We start from the raw sequence: 11,466 nt of genomic DNA on the forward strand, positions 1-11,466 counted from the left end.
AGTATATCAAGGTTCGTAAACAAACTAACTTAATTCATCCAGCAGGAAATTTAATGTCAAAGTAGGAGGGAGCATTTCAGAACCTTGTTGGGTCTTTCATCTAGTCAATGGGCCGATCGACATGGTGGACGAACGAGGGAAGGCCATAAAATTAGTCGAATGAAAGATACCCACAGAGCGAGTTGAACGAATGACGGCCTACCACTAAACAACTAGAATTTGAGGGGAATTCATAAACAAGCTCGATAGAGGATTCTTCATGTGATCCCAACATGGTTTAGCCCCACTATCGAACAAATAAATGTGATCCAACGAGCGAAAGATTAACGTTATCGACCAATGAGTTAGCATATTTAAATATATTGTATAAATGATTTTAGTGCCCCTAATATTCGTTGTACAGAGAGGGAGCATAAAGATAATAGGTTATTCATGGCACATCCTATACCTATAAATAGGAGAACATTTCTTGATAAAAAAACTTTGGACACTCTTATTTCTATTGTTTATCTCATTTCTCTTACTCATCCTTCCCTTCCTTGCATGATGTATTCCTTGGGTGTGATTCACAGACATATCTGTATTCAATTACCTAAAAAGTGCGGTGAGTGTGAAATCATACCACCAACAAAAAGAGGAGCACAACACAACGACAACGTAGCCATCCAGGAGGCACGAGGCCTAATCGTGGATGTGGATAACATAAGGGTGAGTGTGCGACAACAAGTAATGAAAATGAAGGAACAATTGATGCTAAAAATGAGGGAACGGATGATAGGTGCTTTTCAAGAAGCCCTAGCCGGAGGAAGCAAAAATGAGCATTATCAAAACCCTCAAGAAAATAACCTCCAAGAGCCTGATCGTCTGGGTGGACCAGAGACCAATGATAAACGAGATGAACGGGTACCCAATTATCAAAAACCTCAGCCAATAGAAGAAAAGGGTGACAATTCTCATTATCAGGATAGCACCGAATCGGCCCCGATAGAATGACACCACACTGTGCAAACCACAGCCCAATGTCATGTTGAAAATGCCTTATCTCAATAGATTTTTGAGGTCGAACCCTCAGCAAAGTTCAAACCCCCCAACCTTAACACGTATAAGAATCACAATAACCCAGCTGACCATGTAGCCGCTTTCGAGTCGACCGTCAAAATATTGAAAATCACTAACGGTGACGCTTATCCCTTATTACGTTGAGGGAGTCAGCCCTTTAGTGGTTCACTGCCCTCCCAGCAAGAGTGGTCCCATCTTTTTTTGAATTTAAGGATTCTTCAACCTTGGGCAAGGCGGTCCTCCAACATCCTATCCTAGTGGGTTTTAAGCTTCCGAACATTGATTCCTCTGAAGAGGTAACTAACCCCTATGATTAATGTTTCTTGAGCGTGCCTCTGATAATCATAGCTTACATATATGAAATGATATTTTTTGTGTCATCATAAAATATGTATAGTATGTGTTTACAAGGCTAATGACTCAAGTTAAATGATATTTTATAAGAGTATAAAAAATATAAATATTCATTTATGATATATACATAATTAAAAAAAAAAATCATCAACATCACCCCCTATATTTTAATTGAAGATGCATTTTATTACTCATTTTTGATATTTGGGAGATAAATAAAAAAATGATGCAAGTGTTCTTATGTACATAGCAAGGTTTGGGTTGCATTTTATGTACATGCCCCATGACTCGTGGCCTTATTAGGGTTTAGAGATCGCCGGCTGGCGGTTATCCGCAATGTCAATTGCTTCTCCGTCGGCGCTCCGTCGATTGCCGAGAGGTTCTTGCTCTATTCTCCAACTGAAACTCATCTTCCCCTTCCGTCGCTGCACTCCTCTCTTTGGTGCGGATCGCAGATTCCATGGCAACCGAGACGGTCTAGGTTGCTGCCATACTCTCATGCGCTCTCCAGAAGTTCTGTTCAGAGGTGAGCCCAAACGAACTTAACAAAATCTGCTTTCGAACTCAGCTCAGAGATGGTAGAAGGAATTAAACTATTGATAGTTCATTTTGCTTGCACTTGATTGCATAAAACACGGCTACCTGAGATTGTTATGTTATTGATTCGTCTGATTTTGTTTTGAGTTCCATTTTTTGTGAGTGGAGATTCAGTAATACTGTTTTGGATTTAAGTCGGATGATACATCTAATTGCCGTTAACAAAATCGGCAAGCTTCTCATCAATACATTTTTGGGAGGGGGATACAATCTAATTGCCATGGAAGGAATTGCTTTATTATTCATTTTGGGTTACAGGAGAATAGCCGTTAACTTTGGGTATTGGTGGAACTCCATTTAGTGATTATTTTTTTATTTTTGGAAGAATTACATACAAACCAGTTAATTCACATGTATTTACATATCTAACACATAACTTCAATTTTTGCATATATGCTATCTTATCTATGCATGAAAAGGTATATTTCACTTTTTGAAAGTTAAAACAATAGTATTTTTGATGTGATATGAAAGATTTAGGCGGTATAAATGTAAAAAAAAATAATGTTTTGGTGTTAGATAAGTGAATAGATAAGAATTGGGTGGTATGTATGCCAATGCCCCATTTTTCTGTATTTGTTGTCATAAGTTTTGGGACATAGTATTGCAAACGTTGATGTATTTTTGTTCTTCTCATTTGTAAGCTTATTCATTTTCAATCACTTATATTGTCCTCTACTTTATTAACATTGGTTTCGTTTGGTTTGTAAAAGCTCCTATCTAATTAAGGTTAGTTTTTTGGCGGATTTTTTGATTCTTGAGAACATTTGGAAATATAGAACCATGACCTAAGCTGGCTCGAAGGGCTCAAATCATCAACCCCAAAATGAGCACCAAACATCAAACTTTGCCTTTGAATGCTTGATTCACCGACCAACTAAATCGGATTGAACTAACCTCGAAGGGCCCAACTCATCAACCCCATAATGAGCACCAAACATCGAACTTTGCCTTTGAATGCTTCATTCACCGACAAACTAAATCGGGGCCTCAATGGACCTAAACAACGTGAACTAACCTCAAAGCATACCCAACCAATCGGAACCAACTCAAGCCGTAATGAAAGAATGTTGATAGCTTTCTTTACTCCATTGCCCTTTGTTGTTGTTGGCTACATCAACTATTGATGAGAAGCTTGCGCCGATGGACTCCCTTGCCACCATCTTGTTCTCAAATGATTATTATTTTAGGAAATTCTTTGAATTATTGTTCCTACACTCTTTTTTGTGCGCCTCATCTCAAATTTTTTCTCTTAGGGAGATGAATGACACTATAACAAATTTCATGGACATTGATGCTTTTTCTGTTCTATTTAAGCCAGGTTGAGATGAATTCTCTCAAAATTTTTGTCATTGTTTGGCTATATTAAGCTTTAATTTATCATGATTATTGCAATTATAACATTGTTGCAAATAACTTGTTTCATCAGATCATTGATCAGAGATGGTGTTAGCGCTATGGGTTTGGGGCAATCTAAGTTGGGTGGGATAACCCATGGTTTGGACCCATTCAATCTGAATATAAACAATTTATGATATTAGGATTTCTGCAATCTCTCTCATTAAGTCAATATATGCATGTAATTTGGAACATCATGCGACCAAACTAGTCCTTTCCTAGTTTATAAGTAACCCCAAATTGATTTCATTTTTATGTAACTTTTGAGCTTTGGATCAAGTCATGAACTTCAATAGATGATCTTTGGAGGTTTGATTTGTTGGCGATTTCTAATGATGCAGCTGAAAGAGCTGCTAGCTAAAAACTCTGAAAGGTGCAACTTTTACTGATTGCCGGAATTACATAAACTTGTTGATGCTCGAATGCTTGTGGATATGCTAGAGTTTATTGCTAATTGCTAATACTCTTAGGATCCACTTTTTTGGTGACATGTTAACTTTGGTGCCAACACCTAGAGGTTTTAAGGATTGGACCGGATCGCCGGGTTCAACTTGCTAGACCGTGAATCGGGCATATGGCCTGTCCAAATAGCCTCAAAGACCATTTTCGAATTCAACCGATGAAAACCGTTATGAACTGTCAATTGAACCGATGAATCGGTAATCCAGTCGCATTTATATAGAACTGGCCAGCAGGAATCACAACCCAAATCCTTTTGCAAGGTAACTCTAACTAGATGTGACTCCAAAGTCCAAATAAGTAGTTTTAAAAAGAGATCTTCCAAATTCGTGCATCACCATTGAAATCAACTACTTGAACTGAACTGGATTAAAGGTTACTTAGGCTAGAAATATCATAAATAAAAAGAACACTTATTTAATAGATCATATAATCACCAAAAAATTTCATATCAATTGAAAGTGAAATTTATGAAATAAAATAAAGCCAAATAATTGAAATTAAGGTTAATTTGATTAATACTTTTGTTTGCTCTATATTCTAGTTGAGTTAAAATACATAGATTTCTATTAAGTAGAGAAGAAGGAAATTTGTTGATATCAAGTTTAGCATCTCAAAAATGGTAATATTAGGATGAGTATATTAAAACTAGGAATGCCAGAGTGCAAACTGTATTTATTAGTAGGATGATCGAAGTATCACCGCGTGGAGAAAAGCTAGTTGAAAATAGACATTGTTAGTCTGAGCATGTGTGATCATGAACAAAGATGCACCAATATGATGAGCAAGTTGGACCTTGGGATAGCTTAGGCAGGGAAATGTGTAAATCAATGTTAACTTTTTAATTTTTGTAAAAGAATGTTCAAAATAATATGTCCATCTTATATAGGATATAGTACATGCAAGGACTCACAAGGCTAACACCATATAGCTGAGCATCATGATATTATTTCAGTGTTTGGGAATTGAAATGATATTTTGGAATCTCCATTCTGTTTTTATCTATTTTTAAGTCTTAAAGATCTTAAGTTAGAATAACAAGTCTCATGGCAGTGTTCTGTAATGCACAAAGGTAAAGCAAATCATACACATTTTACTATAGTTGACATTGGCTGTTTCACGCAATATAATATTGTTTTGTGAGCAATTTACCAAATTATTTTCTTTCCTTTCATTTCCCTCACATGTAGAATAAGGATGATAAAATTAATGAGAATTTAAGATGATTGTGAACCATTTGTCAGTGCAACTTCATCTTCCTCCAAATATAAGTATAAAAAATGATCTTAATCTATTAAAATTAAATGAAAACTTGACACTCAATAGGACTAGATAAAAATGATTCATGTAGCCAACCAACCTTGGTGAGATAAAGGCTTGTTGTTGTAGTTGTTGTCCAATTTATTTTTTGAACTCTTAAGATGGGAGCTAAAATAATCCCACCATTACAAGTCACGGAAATCGTAATTAAAACTAATAGATGGTGTTAAAAATGATGGTATTTTAGAAATTTACATGTTAAAATTTTTATAAAATCTAATAAATAACCATCTTTTTCTTAAGTTTAGGAGTAAAATTATCATTAATAATTGTTAAAATTTTTAAAATTCACATGGTTTAATTTTATCATGGATCATCTAAAAATGAATATTGGGATTATCCCAAATAGGATAAGTAGGAAATTAGATTTTCAAAATATTTTAAGATCTAAATTCCTAAAATACAGCTTTTCTTTAACACAATCCATTAACTTCTAACTCTAATTTCTATTACTTGTAATAAAATAATTTTCTTAGCTCTTATTCTATTAGTCTGGGAATTAAATTAGACTTTTATTTTATTTTGTCTTATCCCGACCGTAAATCAGGTGATCTACGATCAGGATGTATTTCAGTGGGCTACACCTAATTTTTTTTTTTTTTAAAAAAAACTGAAATATATGGGTCAGGATCGGTCACCGAAATAATTTCTACATAAATAGTTGGGGGTCGCAAGTTTGATCCTTCTCTCATTATGCAGTGCACTTTGGTAAAATGCCTTATTTTTCTAAAATTTAAAAATGCAAAATTTTTCAAAAAAAATTAGATCTTTTCGAACCTTTTCATTAATTTTCCCAGCATCAAGGTACTATGCTCGAGATCACAGGCAATACGACCTCTTCAACAATCGAAACCCTGGCGATCAAGAATTCAGAAGAGCATGGGCACAAGATGTGGATGACGATGATAGCTTGTGGACAGCGAGTGACGAAGATGAAGATGACAGAAAAGTCGACATCAATCTCAACAAAGAAATTAAAAAATTAAAGAAGACTGCCAAGGAAAATGCCGAACTTGTCGATGCCGATGACAGCGATGAATTAAGAAGTCTTTGTTCCGAAAGCGATGAAGAGATGAACCTTTGGAGCGGCACTGAGGATGATGACGATGACGACATTCCTACTGAGCCGCACCCGAACGAGCGGAGTGATCCTTACATCGACAAATTGTTTGATTTTGAAGCGACGCCGAAGAATCGAACTTTTGCGGACATAATGGATGCCGTCAATGCTGAAGACAAACCTCCAGAGCTGTCTCCGGGACAACAAGCGAGAAAACTCGCCGTCGAGAATGCGTTGAAGAAGTTGAAGAAAGGACCGGATGGGCGCTACATTAATGTGTGGGAGGTAATGAGTGATGTAGACATTCTTGTTGGGGCTTTTGAAAAAATTGTTTCAGGTCCTGAGTATGCAGAACTGCGTGAGGGTGGACCAAAAAAGTTAAATTTGCAGTTTTTTAAGGATATACAGGCAAGAATGAGAGACCCAAAATTTCAATTTTCTCCTGAGTTGAGGCTGAAACCAAAGAGCAAATTAGTGTCAAGAAAAAAGTGGCAGAAAGTGCAATCCAGAAAAAGAAAAGATGAAAGGCGCTAGAATGAGGTATCTATTTTAGTCGCATTTGCATAGCTCACATTTCTAATGCATTTGCATATCTCACATCTTAAATTTCATATTTATGAAATTTTTAATCATGTAAAAAATAGCACTATTATCACCTTTTAAAAGTGGAATATGATTTTTCATGCATAGATTTATAGCGCCAAAATGCTAGCTATGTATGTAAATACGGACGGTTAGATGTGAGAAGTGTAAATTCATAAAAATTGTGTGCTAACTATGTAAAATTCCTTTTATTTTATGCTTCTACTGGTTGATACTAATCTTGCATTATCATTATTTTTCAAACGATGTCTGTTGTTAAAATTTTCTTGTGAAAGTTCAGCCAACCTATTGCTGCCTTACTATTTTTGTTCGGCAATTTTTGTTTGGGGCATTTACGTGCATACCATCCAATTTCTACCTATTTATATATCTAATATTTAAAATTAATTTCTTTGCATTTATACCATCCAAATCTTTCATATCACATAAAAAATATCACAATTTTAACTTTGAGATAGGTGAAATACGCCTTTTCATGCATAAGTAAGGCAATGTATATGTAAAAATTAAACTTTAAGTGTTGGATTTATAAATATATAAGAATTGAGTCTTTTTTGTGTAAATCTTCCTTTTTTTTGTTTTTGTATTGCACGAAGAATCCTAAAACAAAATGATAACTAACACCCCTTGAAAAAAGAATAATGATCAAGTGTGATAAATGTGGAAATCATTTGGTAGCATAATTTAAATAGGAAGCTATGAATTTAGCATAAATCCAGCCAAATATCAAAAAAATGAAAATTAAACCCAACGCTACGTCAGATTGAATTTTTTCGCATTCCATCTTTTCTTCCCGCGTTCCGTTTTGTTTTGGACGTTAATCTAGATTTAGTAAATCCAATTGTGCGACGGATTTAAAAATTTATTTATGCCGTCACTCACAAGCTCATCTTCGTCGCTCACAAGCTCATCTCCGTTGCATAAGTAAGGCAGTGTATATGTAAAAATTAAACTTTAAGTGTTGGATTTATAAATATATAAGAATTGAGTTTTATTTATGTAAATATTCGTTTTTGTTTTTGTATTTTATGAAGAATCCTAAAGCAAAAAGATGACTAGCACCCCTTGAAAAAAGAATAATGATCAAGTGTGATAAATGTGGAAATCATTTGGTAGCATAATTTAAATAGGAAGCTATGAATTTAGCATAAATCCAACCAAAAATAATAAAAATAATAAAAATTAAATCCAACGCTTCTTTAAATTGAATTTTTTCGCATTCCATCTTTTCTTCCCACATTCCGTTCTCTTTTGGACGTAAATCCGGATTTAGTAAATTCAATTGTGAGACGGATTTAAAAATTTATTTATGCCGTCACTCACAAGCTCATCTCCGTTGCACAGCCTATCAGATTTACTAGATTTGATAAATCTTATTTAACGTAAATTTCGTGTTATAGCCAAACACCGCCAAATGAAAGTCCATTTGGGGCGGCTTTTTCATAAATTTGCTGTCCAGATCACTGCGATAATTTGTTTCACTACAACTTTTCTTTTGCTTTTTAAAAATTTTTATCATGAGAAACTACTAATTATAACTGCATCTGTTAGGTTGTGGTACACAAGAGAAATTACTGTATGAATTTTTCATTAGTAGCACAACAACTTTCAAATTATCTGTATTTGTTGATTTGTTTACAGCAATTTTTTTTCTTACCAACAGCTGGAAGCACCTCAAACATCCATATGTTTATTTAGTGGAAAATTTACATACCTACCCTCAAAGTTATGCATGTAAATCAGAATGTTTAGGTATTAGATATATAAATATATAAGAATATGTGGTATGTATATAAATGCCCCATTTTAAATTTTTTGCATTAGCAGCTGAATGGGTTAATGTTGTTAATATTTCTGTCACAGTCTCTTATCCTCATATTTAACTTAGATGGATTTGTATATGCTACAGGAAGGTTTATTGGCACCATTTGAAGCTTTGATGGCAAGTTGAATGTAGTATCAAGTTGTGATCTCCACTAAATGCTAGTAAGCATAAAGAAAATTTTGGCAAGCTACAATTGTAAAGCCAAATCCGCCTGATTGAGGTTTAGGCCTTGATGTATATGGGTTGAGTTTGAGTCCGAGGCTAATCGGTCGGCTAAGAGGAAATCATCACATCTAAATCATCACGAAAAGCTCTCCAAAAACATCAAAGCAAGCATGTTCGACATTAGAGCTGTTGGTTTAATGTCATTGAGCATCACATTTGCTCGCTTAGCTCACCCAAGATAGTCAGCCTCAAGGCCAATCACACTTAATCATTCAAGGTACTTTTCCGAGTTACTCATTAGAATTATGAGCCGATGGCTTCATTTGAATTTGTTTCACGTGTGAAATTCGAAGTACGTTGCTTATGTAATCAAATAGTTGTATGATATCAAGGTTCATTTTATGATGAGCATTGATTAATGCTTGTGATATAATTTTATTTGTGTGATTGATGTGTCGTACTTTAAAATTATGGGAGATTTAATTGACATAGGTTAAGACGTATTACGAAGATTTCGCATAACCAGTTTGGATTTATGTCGAACAAGTATACTATGAAAGCTTTACGTTTATTGAGAGGTTTGATGCAGAACTTCTGAGAGAATAAGGAGGGTCTATATATGATTTTTATTGATTTAGAAAAAGCTTATGATAAGGTTTCAAGCGATATCACTTGGAGAGTTCTAGAGAAGAAAAGTGTTGATATGACTTATATTCAAGTCATTAAAGATATATATAGCGGAGCTGTTACTTGTGTTCGAACAAAATGAGGATTGACAAAATATTTTCCTATTTCGGTTGAATTATATTAGGGATCAGCTTTAAGCCCATATATTTTTGCTTTAGTTATGGATGCTTTTACTAGGCATTTATAGGAGGATGTACTTAGGTGTATGTTTTTCGTTGATGATATCCTTCTGGTGGATAAGACTAGAGAAAAAACTCGGAAAAAACTTGAATTATGGAGGTTTACATTGGAATCTAAAAGTTTTCGTTTGAGTAGAACTAAAATTGAACACATGGAATGTAATTTCAGTAGTGGTAGTTCTAGTGACAGAGTAGTAACTATCGGTGATGAAATTATTAAAATGTGTGAACACTTTAGATATTTCGGGTCTATTGTTCAAAGTGATGGTAATGGGATGTTATTGGTACAATTCACATTGGTTGGTTGAAGTTGAGGAATGCTTCGAGCCTATTGTGTAATAGAAAAGTACGACTTAGACTTAAAGGAAAATTTTATAAGATGTTGGTGAGACCTGCAATGCTCTATGGCACTGAATGTTGGCCTTTAAAAGAGAAGCATTTGAACCTTGAACCTCTCCCTTTGCCGGTTCAATCTCCGGTTCGATTTTAAAAAATAAAAGAAATGAAAAAATAAAAAACATAAGTAATCTCAAAATGCTCCTAAAATGATCTTTTAAGATCACTTTTTACTTTTATTATTTTTTATTTATATTTTAATTTAGAATAAAATAAATTTAGTACGGTGTAACTTATTTAATTTTCATAAAAACAATCAAAACAAATTTTGCTTTTTAAAATATATAAATACATAAAAACTATGTGCCATGTTTGTAAATGCTCCCACTTATATGAATTTGGCAATTTAGGGTCCATTTGGGACAGCTTATAAGTGCGGGCGGCGTTTTCAAAATCCTGCCGTACCTTTTGGTTCGTGCGTTTCGCCAGCTTATTTGAAACTGCGTTTGAGTTTTTATACTAAATGCAGGCCGCGTTTCAGGATAAGCAGCTTATCCCTGGTTATCGTGAAACGCGCAAGCTGCCCCAAACCGACCCTTAATGTATTAAAATTGTTCGACATTATTCTAAAAAAAAAATTGCCAGCTTTTAATTGTCGCTGTGTAACTGTGTTCATGGACTCACCCTAATCTAATATAAAACATTTATCGTAAATGGCAAAAAATATAATATATAAATGATAAATGGGGGCAATTACATAGAGGCCACCCTAAACTTGTTTATTACAAATCAACCACCCTCTTTTCATCCATTTTCAAATTCTCACTCAAATATCAAAATTCATGGTAAAAACCCAACCCATATTTTTCATTTTTTTATCAAATTCTCAATACTTTGATTGTGGCACGTATAAATACAATGGTTCGGTAGTTTAAAGAAGTCATCTGAGTGGTTAATTTATAAATTTTAATGTTTCGGGTGTAGGGGTGTAAACGAGCCGAATAGGAGAGAGCCCAGGCTTTGCTCGTGTTCGGCTGGTTTATATTTAAAGCTCAAAAACTGTTTTTGTGTACGGCTCGTTTGATTGATTAACGAGCCGAACACGAGCGTTCACGAACAAAGAGACGTTTTGACAACCCCAATCACATAGCCATAAGATATTAAGGATTTGAAAAAATTATTGTTTATATTAAAACAACATTTGAATCTAATTTAATAATTTTTATTCTTTTTCAATCAAAGCAGATGTAAAATATTTACCAGGGTTATCACCATAGAAGAAGTTTTGTATATATATATATATATATAATTAGTAGTATTTCAAGCCAAAACGAGTCGAACACGAACAGACAAATATTTATTCGTGTTGTTCGTGTTCGGCTCGTTAACTTAGCGAACGAGCCGAACCGAGTTTCTTAACTAGC

The 11,466-nt window shown here is 34.4% G+C and overlaps 1 protein-coding gene across 1 annotated transcript; it reads left to right on the plus strand.

Moving 5' to 3' along the window:
- The first annotated feature begins 1,673 nt into the window (after window positions 1-1,673).
- On the plus strand, window positions 1,674-9,226 carry LOC110031281. The gene is made up of 3 exons (XM_020734402.1): window positions 1,674-1,939; window positions 5,985-6,787; window positions 8,760-9,226. Exons 1-2 carry the CDS (start codon window positions 1,750-1,752, stop codon window positions 6,779-6,781), a joined length of 987 nt encoding a protein of 328 aa, XP_020590061.1. The 5' UTR covers window positions 1,674-1,749; the 3' UTR covers window positions 6,782-6,787; window positions 8,760-9,226.
- The last annotated feature ends 2,240 nt before the right edge of the window (window positions 9,227-11,466 follow it).

Source organism: Phalaenopsis equestris, unplaced genomic scaffold (assembly GCF_001263595.1).
Source record: "Phalaenopsis equestris unplaced genomic scaffold, ASM126359v1 Scaffold000800, whole genome shotgun sequence".
Lineage (NCBI taxonomy): Eukaryota > Viridiplantae > Streptophyta > Magnoliopsida > Asparagales > Orchidaceae > Phalaenopsis > Phalaenopsis equestris.

What these genes read in the sequence shown, in the direction of transcription:
- LOC110031281 (XM_020734402.1), top strand. Translation starts at nt 1,750, where the DNA reads ATGTCAATTGCTTCTCCGTCGGCGCTCCGTCGATTGCCGAGAGGTTCT. An exon ending in TCCAGAAGTTCTGTTCAGAG is followed by an intron (nt 1,940 to 5,984) that starts GTGAGCCCAAAC and finishes TAATTTTCCCAG; the next exon opens with CATCAAGGTACTATGCTCGA.